Source organism: Platichthys flesus, chromosome 13 (genome assembly GCF_949316205.1).
Source record: "Platichthys flesus chromosome 13, fPlaFle2.1, whole genome shotgun sequence".
In the NCBI taxonomy this organism is placed as follows: Eukaryota; Metazoa; Chordata; class Actinopteri; order Pleuronectiformes; family Pleuronectidae; genus Platichthys; species Platichthys flesus.
This window is the reverse complement of record NC_084957.1, coordinates 9845795-9866242: the sequence shown is the minus strand read 5'-3', so window position 1 is coordinate 9866242 and position 20448 is coordinate 9845795. Positions and strand designations below refer to the sequence as shown.

At 42.9% G+C, this 20448-nt stretch overlaps 3 protein-coding genes across 3 annotated transcripts; 1 reads left to right on the top strand and 2 right to left on the bottom strand.

Annotated features, from left to right (window-relative positions):
* Positions 1–272: 272 nt before the first annotated feature.
* Positions 273–3084, bottom strand: LOC133967080 (transcription factor 7-like). Its single transcript, XM_062402294.1, has 6 exons — positions 2458–3084; positions 1467–1531; positions 1273–1359; positions 942–1098; positions 513–620; positions 273–398 (listed from the first exon to the last, which is right to left on the bottom strand). The coding sequence occupies exons 1-6, from the start codon at positions 3082–3084 to the stop codon at positions 339–341; spliced, it is 1104 nt and encodes a 367-aa protein (XP_062258278.1). The 3' UTR covers positions 273–338.
* Positions 3085–4447: 1363 nt separating this feature from the next.
* On the bottom strand, positions 4448–10267 carry LOC133966977 (tubulin alpha chain-like). Its single transcript, XM_062402117.1, has 4 exons — positions 10113–10267; positions 7020–7242; positions 6362–6510; positions 4448–5688 (listed from the first exon to the last, which is right to left on the bottom strand). The coding sequence occupies exons 1-4, from the start codon at positions 10113–10115 to the stop codon at positions 4714–4716; spliced, it is 1350 nt and encodes a 449-aa protein (XP_062258101.1). The 5' UTR covers positions 10116–10267; the 3' UTR covers positions 4448–4713.
* Positions 10268–13419: 3152 nt separating this feature from the next.
* Positions 13420–19773, top strand: LOC133967079 (uncharacterized). Its single transcript, XM_062402293.1, has 7 exons — positions 13420–13615; positions 13908–14056; positions 14239–15205; positions 16433–16593; positions 17905–18127; positions 18231–18379; positions 18678–19773. Exons 1-7 carry the CDS (start codon positions 13435–13437, stop codon positions 19653–19655), a joined length of 2808 nt encoding a protein of 935 aa, XP_062258277.1. The 5' UTR covers positions 13420–13434; the 3' UTR covers positions 19656–19773.
* Positions 19774–20448: the final 675 nt, after the last annotated feature.

Below are 20448 nucleotides of genomic sequence, written 5' to 3'. Positions count from 1 at the left end.
CTAGTTGATGGGGACAATATGTCATTTATTTGATCACCGAATATAAACTAGAGGGTTTTGCATGAATTTTCAGAATTATATTAAATTATGAATGTCGTAAACAAATACTGTAGATATTTTCTTTCTTGCATTGATCTGTTTTCTACTACGTCAAAGTCAAGTGAGAAATTTGAAAACAGTTGATTTTGTACTAAATGAATAACCTGACATTTATCAGAATAACAAAGCAGGACATCCTTTCATTATTCGAATTTATTAAAAAAGGTCTACCTAGTAGACAGAAGGTATAAAAGTAACACATCTGAAAGTCTTCAGATGATTCTCACTCCCTGGAGAATTCAAATGGCAGAATATTCCATCATAGGATCCTTCCTCCTTATCCTCTTCTTCTTTTTGCCCTGTACACAAAGACAAACATGTCAGACACGGGTGATATCACCTGCAGTGACCGTGTTGCATCATGAGTGGAAAATCATATCAACATGTATGTGAGCATAGTACACAGTACATACGTAATTGTCACAGGCTGACCACTCGGGGAAGATCTGAGCGTGGAGCTGCCTCTCCCTGTCTGCATGTCCATAGTATATCGCCTGCTCCTCTTTGGGCAGTGACCTCCACTGTGGACGCACAACAACACAAGCATAAGTACACACAGATCTACATGAACAGGTGGAGGCTCTGCAATGGAACCACCCACAGTTTGTTTGTGACATAAAATGATGGAAATGCTCTTTTCAAATTTAGATTTCCCACTAGTCATGTGACTGTATATACAAAACTGATAAGATGACCAGAATTATAGGTAGAGGAACAATTCAGCATTTAAGACTTGTTTTCTTCAACAGTGCTCGATGGCAGAAAGCTTTTAAATCTTTTATCAAACTGTGGTGAGGTTTGTGTGACACCAAGAGTTTCACAAATACAGAGCAAACACTTACCATCTGTCCAATGACTTTGTTGATATTCGCACAATCCCTGCTTTGCAGCTCTGCCGCTACTGTTGGCCTCTGTTCCGTGCGATATATCATAAAAGCGTTTGGAGGCTTCTTGACATAAGGCTTGCTCAAGTCTGGTTCTGTGCAGAACTTTTGCTTTCTATGGGAAAACAGTAAAACAGTGAGAGCATGAATTTCCACTGTGTAAAACTGAGAGGAAAGAAACAAAACCCCTAAAAAAAGAGGATTAAGGTAGAAAATATATGGTGATTTAATTTTGAGTCTAGCTATGTTGTGTTCGGCAACAGATGATGAAGCAGTCAGGCTAACTCACTGTGGAGCGTGGGCCTTAACTACAGGGACATCAGAAGCGACAGGTGGAGCTGTGTAGTTCGGAAGACTATAAACGATCTGTCCATTTCTGTATAGACACAATCAGGCAGACACATTAGATGACAGAATAATTGGGTTTGAAGAACAGAGGGTCATAGTTGTGTGTTTGTTTGCATTTATGTGGGAGATACATACATGAATCCAACAGGAGTCAGGTTCTTCTCCCAGCCACTAGGGAGGTTCGCTGGCAAATTTTTGACCTGGAGACACAAACACAAAGTTTTGTTTACTGCTTGAATGAGCTGCTGTGGTCTAAAAACACCGACTGGATATACTAACTGTACTTATACCTAACCGAGATTAAATATCCCTCTCCTGATGCTTAATTCTCTCATCCCAACAATGACAGCACAAAGATTGATAATGTGTCAGTCGCTCTGTGATATATCCCAGAACTCAGTCAGGATCATTGCTGTTAGGCCCAATTTCCCCCCAACCCTGGTAATGGTTGAAAACTTCCCCGACGAATTGGGACAGCCCTTCCAGAAGCCGTGACGTCATCAGCAGTCGTCGATGTTAGTAACATTGTTGAAATCTTAAATCAACCAATTCAATAGCTTTCAGTTACTAAAGTGACACAAATATATTATCCTAATAACATTTATGCCACTGCAGGTGAATCTATGACCTTTGAACTTGAAAAGCTTGGATGCTCCGAATTATCTCAAATTTAAATTCAAATAAAAAGCGCACAGCTTCAGGTTGCTAGGCAACCTTGTCAGGATGCGTTGTTGTTGTTTGAGCAGCTCGATCTTCAAGGTGTGTGTGGGGGGGGCGAAATGAATAGAGTGAAAATACGGGATTATCAATGCAAAATAAAGATTGTTAGCATGCTAACCCCAGCGCGCTAACATGCTAGCGGCTTTATTTTAAGTTTGTTTTGAAATAAAAATTACCATAATACATTGAAACAATATCAAACTAAGATATTACAATTAGTTTCTTAATGTTTAAAGGCTTATTAATGAAGAAAACACCACATGTGTGGGTCTCTCTACTAGCTGGCCGGTGAACGCACTAATCCCAGGGAAACAGTTTAGCGGTGAATAAGTGAATACGAAACATCTTTTCCCTTAGGTGTTGACAAAGTTGTTATGAACCGATCTGTAACCAGTGCAGAGCTTACCTGTCTGCGGCGGCAAGGAGCTGCCGGCTGCATGTAGCTCGGCTGCAGGGCAGTTGGTGGCTGGAACATGGGGGGAGCCGGTCCGGGTGCAGGCAGGAACTGCTGCTGCAGGCCGAACGGCGCTGCTCCGTAAGGCATGGCGCCGTGTGTGTGAGGCTGCTGGGGATGGAACCCTTCCGCAGCCGCGGCATAATAGGGACGGCGAAGAGGAAAGTTGATCGGTGCAACATTAAATCCAGGTGCAGATACTTGATACTGATACTGAAGGCCGAACGGCGCTGCTCCGTGGGGCATGTCGCCCCCTGTCGGGGGCTGCTGGGTATGGAACCCTTCCTCAGCCGGGGCATAATGAAGAGGAAGAAGAGGAAAGTTGATCGGGGCATCTTGAAATCCAGGTGCGGGCAGGACTGGCTGCTGGAGGCCGAACGATGCTCCGTGGTGCATGTCGCCCTCTGTCGGAGGCTGCTGGGGGTCAAACCCGTCCTCAACAGGATTCTCATCGGGAGGAGGAGAGTTGGTAAAGTCTGCCTCCAAAATTTCCTTTAACAAGTCAAAGTCCAAACTGCTGTAGGTCACGGCCTCCATCTCCTCTCTAGCCTGGTAGTTCGCTGGTTTCAGCTCCTTCATCCTTGCAGATAATAGTACAAAATACTAGCGAATTGAAGTTAGAATGCCGGGTTCCTCTCAGTGGTCTCTCTGTGCGATGAACTGCCAAGGCAATGAGCGAAAATCGCATTTGCATTCTAAAAATGCGTTTTTCGTATCAAGATCAAAGGAGTGTGTCGTCACCTGACTTGGCACTTTGGAAGTCAGCCATGCAACTCTATATTACATGCGTTTGAATATAATCACGGGATTCATAAGATGCATCTGTATTGATACAGACAGAGAATACATATCAGCATGTTTAAGGGATTCAACCTCATAAATGTGTGGTATCACAGTTTTTTTGTGAACAGTGAAAATGATGGATTTTGCTTTGAAAAATCTCCAAATATATTCTGTAAAAATCGCTGATATTCCCGTCTGTAGGTAGTCAGGGAGGTCCTGAACACAGACATATCACTCTCTCTCTGAACTTATTGAGCAAAGTATTTTTACACTTTCTTTGCTTTATATTGGGTCCTGGCTTTTGTGTGACTGTACCCTTATTTCCCCAAACCTGTTGCCACCAGAGGACCTAACAAATTTGGATTTAGAGTTGTGTGGCGTTAAATGTCACATTTACAATGAATCCAATGATAACAAATTACTTTTGGATCACGTAACAAATTTGGATTTAAAGTTGTGTGGCGTTAAATGTCACATTTACAATGAATCCAATGATAACAAATTACTTTTGGATCATCTGATCCTACGTTGATAATCACCGTAATTTTAAATATTTATCAGAAAAGTATGTCACACTTACAGACCAGACACAGTGTAATCTATGTCTAGGTTGTTTATATTCCACAGTTTAATCGTATTGATGTGTACAGAAACATAAAAGCAGGTTTTGCACTCGAAAAAACGTTTTACATGTGAAATAAATTTGGGGATTAATAGCATCAATTTATTTTTGCATTTTTCCTTTAATTGTATTCAATAGATTAAACTAAAACTATGTTTCTATGAAAATAGGAAGTTACCAATCAACACACCAGACATATCAACTCTTCCTCCTTTCTCTCGACGGAAGTCAAAAGTGTAAATTAAGTACACATCTATTTAGTATATGAGTGTATATATATATATATATATATATATATATATATATATATAAACATTTCGTTTTATTGCCTATGAAAATCTCTTTTGTACTTGCTTGTCTCTGACTATCTGCTGCTGTAACAAGTGGATTTTTACAGCATGGGAATCTATGTTGACATAAGTTCACAATATTTAGAACGATCAAAAGTTTGTGCGTTCTTTAAATACAGAGTCAAGAAAATAATCATCTGTTGGTGTTTTTCCATGTTTGTTCAAAACAAAATCATTTGAGTCTGAATCAGTTTTCAAATTAATTTAATGTTCGATAAAAAAACAAACAGAAGGCAATCTATGTGGGAGTAAAATTAACTGAGCAACAGCACAGATCTCAAACATAACATAATTTCATGGCACAGGAAGATATCACTTCAGACATTTAGGCTGAAGTCAGATTTTACAATGAAAAAACGTAAATAACCAAATACTTCTAGATTTGGACCAACATAACATTCATAACAACTCAATTTGTGCATGTAAGTATTTGGCAAAGGCAGCTGAGCCTGTTCAATATTCCTCTCCTTCCTCATCATCGTCAAACGAGTCGATGCCCACCTCTTCATAATCCTTCTCCAGGGCAGCCATGTCTTCTCTGGCCTCTGAGAACTCCCCCTCTTCCATTCCCTCTCCAACATACCAGTGGACGAAGGCCCTCTTGGCGTACATGAGGTCAAACTTGTGGTCCAGACGGGCCCAGGCCTCAGCGATGGCGGTGGTGTTGCTCAGCATGCACACGGCCCTCTGCACCTTGGCCAGGTCTCCACCAGGAACCGCAGTCGGAGGCTGATAGTTGATGCCAACCTTGAAGCCTGTGGGGCACCAGTCCACAAACTGGATGCTGCGTTTGGTCTTGATGGCTGCGATGGCAGAGTTGACGTCTTTGGGCACCACATCGCCACGATACAGCAGACAGCAGGCCATGTATTTACCATGACGGGGATCACACTTCACCATCTGATTGGCTGGCTCAAAGCAGGCGTTGGTGATCTCAGAAACTGACAGCTGCTCATGGTGAGCCTTCTCAGCGGAGATGACTGGGGCATAGGTGGCCAGGGGGAAGTGGATACGAGGGTATGGCACCAAGTTGGTCTGGAACTCCGTCAGGTCAACGTTCAGGGCTCCGTCAAAACGAAGTGAGGCTGTGATTGAAGACACAATCTGGCTGATGAGCCGGTTGAGGTTGGTGTAGGAGGGGCGCTCGATGTCAAGGTTCCTGCGGCAGATGTCGTAGATGGCCTCGTTGTCCACCATGAAGGCACAGTCGGAGTGCTCCAGGGTGGTGTGAGTGGTCAAGATGGAGTTGTAAGGCTCCACCACTGCAGTGGAAACCTGGGGGGCTGGGTAGACGGCAAACTCCAGCTTAGACTTTTTGCCAAAGTCAACAGAGAGTCTCTCCATCAGCAGGGAGGTGAAACCTGAGCCAGTGCCTCCACCAAATGAGTGGAAGACCAGGAAGCCTTGGAGACCGGTGCACTGATCAGCCTACAGACACAAAGGTGATTTCAAACACGTGAATAACAAGAGACTGAGACGGCTTCATACAGGTCATATACAAGCGTAAGCTCTTTTAATGATGATGTTTGTGATTATGACATTTTGAATGACGTTTAGGTGTTCAGGGCTTCAAGGAGAAAGCCTGAAAGATCACCTGTCTTAACACGCTTGGACCTGACGCAACTTGCGTGTGCGTATATACCTTTAAGACAAGGTGCAACGTTTGCATGCTTCTACCTTTAGAGTCGGTTAAGACATGTGCACGTTTTCTGTAATGGATTTCAAGATATGTCACTGAAATACTTGGAAGACAATGTTTCTGCTGACCTGAAGGGGTGAAGGGAGGGCCTTAGTGTTTTCTTAAATGTTCATGAACTTTATGGGAATTGCAATGAAAGCAATGAAAGAAATGAGAAATCCAAGTGTTTTGGAAAACTCTCTTAAGAAAACAAAACAGGTTTTAGAGGGTTGTTTTCGGCAAAGATTTTTTTTGAGGGTATCTATATTTTGTGATCAGCCCCTAACTGCAACCCTTGAACAATGAAGCTATGAAATGGGGGGTTAATTGTATGAATCCTCTTTAAAGTGAAAAAGAAAAGAAAACATCATCGAATGTGAATTTAAGATAAAAAACTTGGCAGCTACCCATAAAGTGCCTTACCAGTTTACGGATCCTGTCTATGACAGAGTCAATGATCTCCTTGCCGATGGTGTAGTGTCCACGAGCGTAGTTATTGGCTGCATCTTCCTTTCCCGAGATCAGCTGCTCGGGATGGAAGAGCTGGCGGTACGTTCCTGTGCGCACCTCATCTGGAAAAATTCAAGGCAAAAGCCAGAGTTGAAAAACTTATTCAAGTGCTATAAGTGCAGAAAGGGATGAAAGGGGAACATGTGGAAATGAACTTTATATTTACTTCAGTCTAAATAGTTTGCTTTATGCTGACAAGTACTGTTAACTACATCGTCTTTAAAACACACTAGCACTTAGATTGAGGCAACTGCTTTCCTGATTGACAATTAGGGTCAATGAGTTCAGGAAAATACCAAGCGCTCAGCCTTAACTATAGACAGTCTTCAAACACTTAATTTAAAAAAATAAGTGAAATGAGCTTTAAGGTCCTATATGTTGTGGAGGCTACTGACAATTTCCGATGGATAATTAGATAAATGGAATAATAAGGATAATTTTAACAAAAAAAATTGACATATTGCAATGGTGATACAACACATCCGCCTCATTGAGCCACAAAAGATGATACCATCATCCTAAGAAATATTTCCTGATACCAGACAATGTTTCACTCCAAATCATTACCGACCGATGACTGTGGGCTCCAAGTCAACGAAGATGGCTCTAGGGACGAACTTCCCCCCCCCGGTCTCGCTGAAGAAGGTGGTGAAGGAGTCGTCGTGACCTCCCACCGCCTTGTTGCTCGGCATACGGCCGTCGGGCTGGATGCCGTGCTCCAGACAGTAGAGCTCCCAGCAGGTGTTCCCCATCTGGACGCCACATTGGCCCACGTGCACAGAGATGCATTCACGCTGGAGGAGAAGAAGAGGAGAGGGTAAAAAAGACTGAACACCGGGAACTAATGTTTGCTGTTCTTTTCTAGCACTTTCAAAAAGGGGATTTGCTATGAATTGCAAAATGTTAACACAATGGTTTTATCAGATATAAATCAGATTTAACACAGCCAAAGCAACTGTTGTGGGAAGGAGTGATCCACAAACACAGCCACTAGGTGGAAGTAAACATGTTTGGGGAAATCGTCACATGTTCTGCAGCTGTCACTGGAATTCATGTGACAGAGTCTCATAAACCAAAATGGAGGTTGAGGTCAAAGAATAACTGAGCGTTTAGGATTTATCATATAAAGTTGACCTGAATACAAACATATATACTGGGCTTTCCTCAAACTAGTGCTTCAGGTCAAGTATCCAACTCTTCGTCCTAAACCATATTCAAAGAGACACGGTCATCCTCCCAAAACCGGACTGGGTTAGCAGAGCTCATTGCAGCAGCTATTTTAGGTTGCTCATGCTAACCGGACACCTCTCCGGCTGACCGTTGAGGCAGGCCACTAAAATAGCGGGTCACTGGCAGATTTACACTTCCTTTCTTTTTAAAATGTTAAGAAACATTGGCGATAATTCATTAAATGTTAAAACTGAGAGACTTTTTTTGTATCACTATGAGGATGAGTAAGTGAGAATAAATGCAGAGTTGATCTCAAAGACAAAGACGTTTTTCTCTCCCCTAAAACCTGTCTAGGGTGCGTCTGCGTATGACGACAATCGAGGACGAGTACGAGGATCAACCCCACGGACTTGAGATTCCTGTTTTGTCGGTGATTAAAACTGATGCATCCGGTCAGAGTTGGATCGGGAGACAGGAAAGGTTTAATGATGGTGGGGAAAAGGAGACCAATTAATTTGTTAAAAGCTTTTATCAGGTCAGCAGACACCGGGACAGAGATCCCTTAATAGCCCATCATCACTGTCAGCCTCTGTAACAGGAACACAGAGAGAATGTGTCATAAAGACAAGGCGAGGATAGAAAAAAGTTTAAAAGGACTCTTTTCCAAGCCAAAACTAAAACATATTTAGTGGTTTTTTATACATCCACTTCACATTTTGCTCACTTTGTGTTATAGAAACATCTATTATTCTGAAAAAGAGAGATTATTCATGGCATTTGAGATGTCGCTTTGTTTTAAATCATTTCGGACGAATGGCTTTTTGCGTAGTTGAATTTCATAAATTCTTCTTAAAGTTTGTCATTTACGAAAAAAGAGCTTTAATGACCATTTAACAGTTTGCGATGGTTCTTGGAGGGTCAATATGGTTTATCCCATTTTTTGGCAGACCTTCTCCAGGGAAGCATTTGTGCACAGTCATCTCCGGGCTCCATCGATGCGTAAAGAATTGACTAGAGCCACACACGCACACGATATGCTGTAACTAACATTTCCTAGCACCCCTGTTTTTCATAACAGGTTTGTTTTGCATCCCACTGAAGATAAATTTGCACTTCTGCACACGCGCTGGCATCAAGATTATACCCCTGCACGCAAAGTGGGCGCGCCGCGTGAACCAGACAGAAACAAGACTTTATGCAGCAGCACTATTTGATGAAGGCAGGAATACTGTTGTAGTTTACTCTGTACACAAAGACTGCAGTGAGGCAGTACTGACAGCCAGCGGGCTGTGTTTACACTACACTGCGCAAACAGAAGAGGATGGTGGTGTGAGGACATTTTGAATTTGTTAGGACATTTTGACTGGTCCTCACAAATTCAAAAGGGCTGTTTGAGGGTGTGGACTTTTAGGGTTAGGGTTAAGGCTGGAACTAGGTTTAGGGTTAGAGTCAGGATTGGGCATTTAGTTGTTATGTTGAGGTTGGTCTAGGGAAGGCATTATGCCAATGAGTGTCCTCGCAACTTTAGAGAGTGTTTGTGAGTGTGTGTGTGTGTGTCTGTGTGGGCATGTCTATCTATAGTTATAAGGGCCAATCTCGGTACTATACGATCATTGTGAGGACATTTTTACGGTTCCTCACAAATTAAATTGCTTTTGTCGAGGGTTAAGGCTTGGCTTTAGTGTTAGAGTTAGGGTTAGGCATTTAGTTGTGATGGTTAAGGTTAGCGTAAGGGGCTAGAGAATGCATTAAGCCAATGAGTGTCCTCACACCTTGAGAGAGACAAGTGTGTACGTGTAACATTAGACTTAGCATGGTATAAGTCATAGGTTACTTGAGTTTAACTTCACTTGTCCCATTTTGCTATAAATAACAATCCCACTTGCTGAAAGCCCGGAGCCTTGTGGTGCACCTTCATGTCACTTCTGGTTTTCCCTCCACACTGATCTGAAGCATCAGATCTGTTAGATTTTGGAGGGAAACATATTTCCTGCTCTGTCATTTCGCTCTTTTCATTGTAGGAGACACACCTAAATTCCACACACACCTAACCTAACCCCAGTCTGGCCTTTAAAGATGAGGCTCCACATAAGACTCCTCTAAAACTGCCGTTTGTCACCATCAAGCACTGCTCCTGTGCACAATCTGAAAAAACTATTATTGAGTTCACAGCACATCATCGGTTTCTCTCTCTCTCTCTGTGCTGATGTGTTGTAAATGTAGACGAGCCACCAGCACCTGCTCACACAGACTCACAGCGAGCTCAGCTTCTACTGAGAGACACTGACAGGCAGGGGGTCTATTTCTGTCACAGGGGTCTGGTCTGCTGCTGCTGCTGCTGCTGCGTCACCCCCTCGGTGTGGCGCATTATCCCCTGCGCATGCAAATCCTGTCTCTGTCGCACCACCACAAACAACATGGCCCCAAGGGACACCTCCACGCGCAAGAATCCAACTTTGCAGCGGAAAAAACTTGTGTTGCAAGTCACACTCACCATTGTTGCCTGTCGGTATAAAGTCCTGCAGCGGGTCTGGAGTTGTGTCTGTAGTTGTGTCTGTGTCCTCTCGCTGCGGCCGTCTATGAGGTCGGAGAGACTGAGTAGCGCCTGCTGGTGTGGGGAGCAGTTTAAACTATATGACTCTGCACACCACGCCCACCTGACATCCACCTGACGGGGGCGCGCACGGTGAGCGCGCGGGCCGTGGCACACATACAGTTTTTTTTTTTTTTTTTTTTGTTTCATTCTAAGCAGGGGAGTTGATCCAAAGCAAATGAGGCCACAGGGAGAGACAGGAGGGATTAAAGTTTTATTTAAAGCAGGGCAGTAATCATAATAGTCACGTCCCCCCCCCCCATAAACTTGTTCATAATACCAATTAGACTTACAATACAGTATAGAACATTGTTTTAAATAACAAAAAATACTTCACAATGAGTCTCGAGATTTAGGTCTCCCCCAATGTTAATTTCATGACTATGGCATTGCTTTAAGGGATCTATTTTTTTTTTGTTGTTCAATTTTACTTGTTCGATTTGGCTATCAAGAAAATATAGGTTAATTAAAAAGAGGCCTAAAGGTCCAGAGTGTAAGATTTAGGTGAAATGTAAATGGTAAATGGTTTTATATAGCGCCTTTCTAGTCTTGATGACCACTCTAAGCTCTTTACAGTACAGTTTTACACCCATTCACACTTACATTCCATCTATTAGCAGCACTTTGTTGTTCTATGAGGGGCAATTCAGAGATCAGCATCTTGCCCAAGGACACTCCCGGGATGGGGAAGGCTGGGGATCGAACTGCTGGCCTTTAGGTTGTATAGGACAACCGCTCTGTCCCCTCAGCCACAGCCGATTATTATATAAAATAATCCTATTGATAATCTCAATAGTGTGAATGAGAGGGTGAGGTGAAAAGAATTCAGCTGCAACATTCAACTTTATCACTAGATGTCACTGAATTCTACACACTGACCTTTTAAAGGGATGAGTTGTCCAAAAATGAAAATTCACACATTTTCTACTCACCACTATTCTAAAGGAGGGGTGGTTGAAGTGTTTGATTCCACAAAACACTTTTCAGTTTGTCATTTCATCCATAAAGGGCCCATTTATTTTTATTATTATTGTTATTATTATAAATACATTAACCTCACTCTCTAATTTACGGGGTTCTAAATCATTAGTTGCATTATTGTGTTATTGTTTGATATGCAGCAGTATACAACATAGTTTCCTCACATGATGATCATTTAGAATTTAGGTATTCTGCACTCTCAGTAGTTTAATGGTAGAGAATTACACTATCTTTAATTTCAAATTCACCCCTGCTATTTGTCAGTGCATATTCTACACATTTTACTGCCTTGTATTGATTTTTGAGTCCATCCCATCACTTTAGCTATACATGGGAAATCCAATCCAATCCAATCTCTTTCTAGAGACCTCTTCTCTTATTTATGCCCAGACCCGAAGGGCTGTTTCAGCTGAAATTACAAATTGCAAGTCGAGCGTGTGGTCAGGGCCACGCCTATGCAGTCCATTTCCTTGTGGGTGGTTGGTGGGAGGGACAGACATCCTGTAAACCAATCCAGACTCAGACTGGAGTTTCAGTGAGTATGTTGCTGTCTCTTAAACTTTTTGAAAGCTAGAGGTCGTAGTTGCTTTACCAGAGTTACAGAGGGAGACAGACACTGTGAGAAGGAGTCACTGCAGTGGCTCCTGCAAAGTGCTTTAGTATTTATGTCCACCTTCAGCTCTCCTGCTTTCTGTGTGAAGTGAGCACTTATACAAAATTACAGTGGTATAAACTATACTTGGTAGTTTTTTTAATAAAATGGCAAATATTATTTTGTTAATTATATTGTTAATAATATAACTCTTGTGAGTCTCTTTACCTCAGTTTCTTTCTTTCTTTCTTTCTTTCTTTCTTTCTTTCTTTCTTTCTTTCTTTCTTTCTTTCTTTCTTTCTTTCTTTCTTTCTTTCTTTCTTTCTTATGAGCCATTTGTAAAAAGGTTTCATTGTGAGGGACTGGGCACCTTCATATGCTGTCTAACAATGAAAGTGGGTCAGACCTTTACAAGAGTCACAAAAGACAACAACAGAAGACAACAACAGCATGGTGTGTGTTTCCCTGTTGATATTTCAGCATATAGCCCTGCTCTATATATTGCATCTTAAAGTTTATAAATGAACGCATGAACCATCCCATCTTTACTATTACATATTACATTACATGACATATTGCAAGTGATGTAAAGCACTAATATGATATTGAAAATATATAACTTTATCAGTTACCATGTTTGTTGCTGATGAGCATCACAGCCTCAGGAGAGAAACAAAAATAGTGAATAGCTGTGTTAATTTATTTGTTCATTATAACTTCTGTTTGTATTTTTTAGTGAAAATAACTCTGCATGTTGTGATAGGTAAAGATGATTATAGCAAGGAGGAAGTCATGTATAGTTTGTGTGTGAAGGCTTTTTACTGATCTTACTGAATCAACATCCTGCGGGGTTGAAACTGTTATATCACAGCGGATGTCTGCTGGAAAGTGGTTTGACTGGTTTGAGGTTAGTGTTCTGCCCTCGAGCCATGTCATTGTATCATCAACAAGGTTATTGCTGCTAACTGCATTTCATCTTTCCTCAACTCAACTTTCTTCCAAATCAGTACCCAGCTCTTTGACTGGGATGCAGTTAGGTAACTGCAAAAAAAACAGGAGTTTCTTATCCCATCATAAACTACCACATAAAGTCAGGCATTAGAACCTGCCATGTAGAACTACATTAAGTTAACTTCCCTTCTGGTGGGAAAAACCTGATGTGCACACCTGAACAAAACACTCACACACTCGCACAATGTTTTGGGTGGTGACCTCCTTTTGCATTGTAATGTATCGATGTCACTCAAGCGGATGATCTTATCCTGGCCTCATCAGTAGGTTCTCTGATTACAGCTCAGATCAAATCACTTCTCACCTTAAGCTGCAGGTATATAAGCAATAGGTCACACCACTGCCTTTAGTGATACATCTTCCTCCCGACACCTGGACATTGGAGAGGAGAACTAAACCATGGTAAGATATAGTTTGACGGGGCAAAACTTACGTTCAACTTTTAATATTGATAGAATATTGGGTCCAAACTAAAGTGTGGGATATTGAGCAATTCGATGACAATTAGTAAGTAGGTTTAAAAGATTTTGTGAAGCAGAAAAAAAGAACGTAAACGGATACTTGTGTTAACCGAACAGACTGGGTCACTCTTTACAGCGTGAATGCATCTCAATTCATGTGGGCCAAGCTGGGGCTCAGATGGGCAATGCATGCTGGGAGCTGTATTGCTTGGAACATGGGATCCAGCCAGATGGACAGAAGCCCACTGACAAAACAATTGGAGGAGGAGATGATTCCTTCAACACCTTTTTCAGTGAGACTGGGGCAGGAAAGCACGTTCCCAGAGCTATCTTTGTTGACCTGGAGCCTACTGTCATCGGTCAGTGCCATTTAAATAAATATCTGATGATGTCTTACACAGATTGGATGTTGCAATGCAATTATTCAGTTCAATTTCCTTTCACAATTTGGACTGGAAATAAAACTAAAATGTTTCATTTTAGAAGTAAACATCTGGGAAGAACTGCAGTTGATAATCATCTCGACATCATAAAAAACAAAGATTCCTTTGTTCAATGTGGAACGTCTCAATATAAAGCTGATAAGTGTGATTCAAGTATGGGATTAATCATTCATTAAATTCATTGGCATGTAATTCCTTTGTTGTCTAGATGAGGTGCGTTCAGGAACCTACCGTCAGCTATTCCATCCTGAGCAGCTGATTACAGGAAAAGAGGATGCTGCCAATAACTATGCTCGGGGACATTACACCATCGGCAAGGAGATCATTGACCTGGTCCTGGATCGCACTCGAAAACTGGTGAGGTTTAACAATCCACAAGAGGTTGACGTCTGTCAAGAGCAATTTTGCCTTGGCCTTAGTTTTAATAGAAAAGAAGAAAGAAAAGGGGAACCAACACATTTAGACACTGACTTTATACATTCGTATTGATTATGTAGACCTCATGCAATTTTAATAAATGTAAGTCAATATCCTTTCAGGCTGATCAGTGCACTGGTCTGCAGGGATTTCTGATCTTCCACAGCTTTGGAGGAGGCACTGGCTCAGGTTTCACCTCCCTGCTGATGGAGAGACTTTCCGTTGATTATGGCAAAAAGTCCAAGCTTGAGTTTGCCATCTACCCAGCCCCCCAGGTTTCCACTGCAGTGGTGGAACCTTACAACTCCATCTTGACCACTCACACCACCCTGGAGCACTCCGACTGTGCCTTCATGGTGGACAACGAGGCCATCTACGACATCTGCCGCAGGAACCTTGACATTGAGCGCCCGTCCTACACCAACCTCAACCGGCTCATCAGCCAGATTGTGTCTTCACTCACAGCCTCACTTCGTTTTGACGGAGCCCTGAACGTTGACCTGACGGAGTTCCAGACCAACTTGGTGCCATATCCTCGTATCCACTTCCCCCTGGCCACCTACGCCCCTGTCATCTCCGCTGAGAAAGCTTACCATGAGCAGCTGTCAGTTGCCGACATCACCAACGCCTGCTTTGAGCCAGCCAATCAGATGGTGAAGTGTGATCCCCGTCATGGTAAATACATGGCCTGCTGTCTGCTGTATCGTGGCGATGTGGTGCCCAAAGACGTCAACTCTGCAATCGCAGCCATCAAGACCAAAAGCAGCATCCAGTTTGTGGACTGGTGCCCCACAGGCTTCAAGGTTGGCATCAACTATCAGCCTCCGACTGTGGTTCCTGGTGGAGACCTGGCCAAGGTGCAGAGGGCCGTGTGCATGCTGAGCAACACCACTGCCATCGCTGAGGCCTGGGCCCGTCTGGACCACAAGTTTGACCTCATGTATGCCAAGAGGGCCTTCGTCCACTGGTATGTTGGGGAGGGAATGGAAGAGGGGGAATTCTCAGAGGCCAGGGAAGACCTGGCTGCCTTGGAGAAGGATTACGAAGAGGTGGGTGCTGATGACATGGCAGAGGAGGATGATGGAGAAGAATATTGATCTTTGCCCAAGTAGATTGATTTACAGTATATGCATATTTTTAAAATTGGTCACTTGGTGTTAGTAGTCAAGACAAACCTGTTAACAAATCCCTAATATTATCAAATCATAAGATTCTGTGATATCCATTGTCCTTATCTCTCTTATTCTCCTGACAAACCCTATCCAAAATATTATCTAAACGTAATATCTGTGAAAGGGTGTCAAAACAAGGAAAACATTTAATAGAATCATTTCTCATGGTACTGTGCTGAAAAAAGTGTATTAAAATAAAATCAGACATATCTTTGTTTCGGGCCTTTTTATTACTGCAGTTTCACAATGAGAGACTCAGACCAAACCCTCCCATTTGTGCACCTCCCCCCACTATCCCTCTACATGTGGAATGTAAGTTATGAAAGAGCGTCAGTCTCTTTATGCCATTCAGCTGTGACTTTGTGAGTGCAAGAGACAGAGAATAACTGACTAACTCACTGACGGGTGTTGTTTGTGTAGCTCATACCCAGCGAGGGCTCTGCAGGAACAATAGGATCCCAGTTGCTGTGTGAATAATATCTCTGTGATCCTGAGAGCGCCGCTGAAAAGTTGTACAAAGAGAAATAGAAAACTGTTCTTGACATTCCTCAGAATTACATTTTTTGTGTGACTATAATGTGATCGCTCTCCTGTGTATTCTGAATGAGATGATTTAACTGTTCCTCCAGCTCACCATTTTATTATCTCACCATTCAAATATGTATTTTTTGCATTTGACAATCAACAATAAAGATCTTACATTCAGGCTCCATCGTGTGTTATTCTTCATTTAACTATTAAATACAGACAGAGGTTGGTCTCTGCTGATGAGTGTGTGGGTGCAGATGCATGTATAAGATTAGTATAATCACTCTTTTAGCCCCCAGTCTGTTTCATATGGATATACTGTATGTTGAGAAATGTTCGGAGGCGACCTTTTACACGTTCTTGGTCAATCCCCTTGAATAAAAATGCACTGCAGCTTTGGATGAGAATACACAAACTGAACCCTTTTTTTATAATATATGAACAGAGTCTCTTTCACTTACAAACACGGGCAAGTTCAGAAAATAGGGCGGAGGGCAGGTTCTTACACATAGGCCTCTAATCTCCAACTGAAAGACAAAGAAGATAAAAGTCAGGGTGGATGGCATGACACAGTAAAAGGGACTTCCCACCTATTTTCTTTCTATTTTTTTCTAAGTGCTGCTCCCTTCCGCCAATGAGCTGTGCAGCTGCCTGCTGTGGTTTCCTGCCTGCCCCCTCCACTTCCCTGCCTATATAAACCCTGACTCTCCCTCTCCTCCACACTTCTGCCCTGAGTCTGAATCCTCAACGTCAGTCGCAGGACAAGCAGACACAATGGTGAGTAACTGCTCGGCCGGTGACGTAGCCTTGAGATTCCATTCACCATCTTAACTTCATCCTACCCTGGTCTCTGCTTCTCAGCTTTAGATGGAGGACAATAGCAGGCCTGTGTTATACTCACAAGGCCTCTTGTTGTGGAGATGGGGGGTTACTGAGAGGAAAGCAGCTTTATCCTGTCAGATGACTGTGGTAGTTTGAGCTGAATTTATGTAATCAGACTCAACCGTCAGGGTCAGACGACGGACACTTAAAGAGTTTGACTGCTCTTAAACATTTATACTTGTTTGATATATTACAGCTAATTATAAAAACAAGAAAAATGTAACCCGGGAGAAGAAGTAAATGGTATTGCAATTGTGTGTTTGTGAGGGATTGAGGACTTTTTGTGGCTTCCAGGGAGTGACCGGGGTAATCGTGGCAGCCGGGGGATGGATAGGACGAAGAGAAAATAGGAGTGGTCAGGCCAATGCAGTATGAGTTACTTGGCAGCCATTTTGCAGCTGTTAGGGGTTTTGTTCGAGAGAGAGGAGGAGACGGAGGAGGGGGAGGAGGAGGAGACGGTGGAGCGGGGCAGGAGGAGGAGGAGGAGGAGGAGGAGGAGAGACAGACAGAGAGAGAGAGAGAGAGAGAGAGAGAGAGAGAGAGAGAGAGAGAGAGAGAAAGAGAGATATCCCTGACTGTTATAGATCTATGCAGCTGGACAGGATCGGGAGGAGAGAGGCACAAAAGGGAGGAGTGAGGACAGGGAGGACATACAGGATGGGGAAGTGGGGGAAGCTTTTTGTTGAGTCATTGACGTCCTGTCATATACACATACCGACTTACTTTATGTTCCATATATACATGTATGTATATAAACCCTAACCCTGCAGATACAACCAAAGCTGCATTTCATCTTTGTAGCTGTGTGTTTTACTGTAACTCTAATGCTGCCGTGCCTGTGGAGGCTTCAACAAACATGCAGACAGTGATGAGCAGTCAATGTGTCTTTGTCCACTAAGACGCTTCCTCAGTGGAGAGAAGACAAAAGACTGTTATAAGACATGAAGTTCAAACAATGAACAGTGACACCATTGTGTACGGGAATATAAACAATGTTCTATGTTCTTTTATCTTTTTTGTCATAGATATTATGAACCCAATTGAAGGAACACACTAGGGAAATGTTGTGAATGTTATGAATTGTTAATAATTTATCACTGTTGGAGACAGTCAGCACTTCTACTACACATGTATAAAGTAACCCATTTACATCTGGATAGGAAAAGTATGTTTAATAACAACCTTCATCCCCCTTCTTTCCTTCAGCGTGAGTGTATTTCTATGCATGTCGGCCAAGCCGGAGCCCAGATGGGCAATGCATGTTGGGAGCTGTACTGCCTTGAACATGGGATCCAGCCTGATGGACAGATGCCCTCTGACAAGACCATTGGAGGAGGAGATGACTCCTTCAACACCTTCTTCAGTGAAACAGGAGCAGGAAAGCACGTTCCTAGAGCGATCTTTGTTGACCTGGAACCAACTGTCATCGGTCAGTTTTATCCACATCATTGTTTGTTTGATTTAAACTTGTGCACATGAAATTTACTTGGATAAATATTTCTTCCTCTCATCTTTAATTGTCCTTTTTACAGATGAGGTGCGTACAGGAATCTACCGTCAACTGTTCCACCCTGAGCAGCTGATTACAGGAAAGGAGGACGCTGCCAATAACTACGCTCGAGGGCATTACACCATCGGCAAGGAGATCATTGACCTGGTTCTGGACCGGACTCGTAAACTGGTGAATGCTTTGAGACATTAGTTTTTGCATTTAACAAGATTTTAACCTATATTGGAGAAGATAGTCAGAGTGGTTAATTGTCAATTTCAGATTTTATTCAGAATCAGAATCAGAATCAGAATCAGAATTCTTTTTATTGCAATGTATATTTGCACATACAGGAAATTGCCTTGGTGTGGTTGGTGCACTTTACAAACAACAATATAAAAACATAAAAAAACAACAATGTCGAATTATATAGTATTGATTATGTCACCCTCATGCAATTTTAATTAATCTAACTCAATTTTCATTTCAGGCTGATCAGTGCACTGGTCTGCAGGGATTTCTGATCTTCCACAGCTTTGGAGGAGGAACTGGCTCAGGTTTCACCTCCCTGCTGATGGAGAGACTCTCCGTTGACTATGGAAAGAAATCAAAACTTGAGTTTGCCGTCTACCCAGCCCCCCAGGTTTCCACTGCAGTGGTGGAACCTTACAACTCCATCTTGACCACTCACACCACCCTGGAGCACTCCGACTGTGCCTTCATGGTGGACAATGAGGCCATCTACGACATCTGCCGCAGGAACCTTGACATCGAGCGCCCGTCCTACACCAACCTTAACCGGCTCATCGGCCAGATTGTGTCTTCAATCACAGCCTCACTTCGTTTTGACGGAGCCCTGAACGTTGACCTGACGGAGTTCCAGACCAACTTGGTGCCATACCCTCGTATCCACTTCCCCCTGGCCACCTACGCCCCTGTCATCTCCGCTGAGAAAGCTTACCATGAGCAGCTGTCAGTCGCCGACATCACCAACGCCTGCTTTGAGCCAGCCAATCAGATGGTGAAGTGTGATCCCCGTCATGGTAAATACATGGCCTGCTGTCTGCTGTATCGTGGTGATGTGGTGCCCAAAGACGTCAACTCTGCCATCGCAGCCATCAAGACCAAACGCAGCATCCAGTTTGTGGACTGGTGCCCCACAGGCTTCAAGGTTGGCATCAACTATCAGCCTCCGACTGTGGTTCCTGGTGGAGACCTGGCCAAGGTGCAGAGGGCCGTGTGCATGCTGAGCAACACCACCGCCATCGCTGAGGCCTGGGCCCGTCTGGACCACAAGTTTGACCTCATGTACGCCAAGAGGGCCTTCGTCCACTGGTATGTTGGAGAGGGAATGGAAGAGGGGGAGTTCTCAGAGGCCAGAGAAGACATGGCTGCCCTGGAGAAGGATTACGAAGAAGTGGGCACTGACAGCCTGGGAGACGAGGATGAAGAAGGAGAGGAGTACTAAAGAGCCAAACCATCATCACGCATTCCAAAAGTTAGCAGAAATGTAACACATTCCCAACAACTTCCTGATAACCTGTTGTGTTGACATGTCAGTAATATCAATAAAAAGCTTACCCGAACCTTTTCAATGTTGATCATTCTTGAACTCTTTCAACATTTACAAAGACTTAGAGAAAATACCATTATAAGTACTCCACAAATAAATACTTAATTTAAAGTAAATTTACAGTAAATTTTAGACCATACACTTGGCACACATGCATGATTCATGTGCACCACCCATTTATTATAACGGACATTAAAGTTTATCTGTCTGTGCACATTTCCTGACCTGCTGATAATGACGCCAAAGTACAAAATGGGCTGGGCTGACTTCCTTCCTGCTGTAGCTATACTGCGCCACCAGATGGTAATAATGTGACCACATAGTACATTTACAGGATTGACACTGGTGAAGGGTCCAAATAACTATGACTGGACATCATGAGCTCATCATGTGACCCTGACCAGTGAATCCCCTGATGACACATGGTAAACTAACAAGTCTCTGGTAAAAATGTAAGACTTCCTCTCAATGACAAGTTTAAAGGTAAATGGGTCAAGGGGTCATGTCCAGGTGCATTATTTCCCTTAAAAAATAATCAGAATCAGAATCAGAATCAGAACTGACATGTATTGTTTCATTTGATAAAATCTATTTATTTAGATACAATTGTATTACATTTAGATAATAATACAAATACTATGGTATCTGTAACCCTCTAAATGTCATATGGTGAAACTGCGTAAAACGT

Bases quoted from the DNA above. Each gene is read 5' to 3' on its own strand.
- LOC133967080 (XM_062402294.1), bottom strand. From the start codon at position 3,084: ATGAAGGAGCTGAAACCAGCGAACTACCAGGCTAGAGAGGAGATGGAG. The intron at 1,360-1,466 runs GTATGTATCTCC...GTGTCTATACAG, and splicing joins CTGACTCCTGTTGGATTCAT to AAATGGACAGATCGTTTATA. The intron at 621-941 runs GTAAGTGTTTGC...GTGCGTCCACAG, and splicing joins ACAAAGTCATTGGACAGATG to TGGAGGTCACTGCCCAAAGA.
- LOC133966977 (XM_062402117.1), bottom strand. The intron at 6,511-7,019 runs GTCGGTAATGAT...GAATTTTTCCAG, and splicing joins CTTGGAGCCCACAGTCATCG to ATGAGGTGCGCACAGGAACG. The intron at 5,689-6,361 runs GTAAGGCACTTT...TTGTGTCTGTAG, and splicing joins TAGACAGGATCCGTAAACTG to GCTGATCAGTGCACCGGTCT.
- LOC133967079 (XM_062402293.1), top strand. From the start codon at position 13,435: ATGGGCAATGCATGCTGGGAGCTGTATTGCTTGGAACATGGGATCCAG. The intron at 15,206-16,432 runs AATATTGATCTT...TTTTTTTCTAAG, and splicing joins AGAGGAGGATGATGGAGAAG to TGCTGCTCCCTTCCGCCAAT. The intron at 18,128-18,230 runs GTCAGTTTTATC...TCCTTTTTACAG, and splicing joins CCTGGAACCAACTGTCATCG to ATGAGGTGCGTACAGGAATC.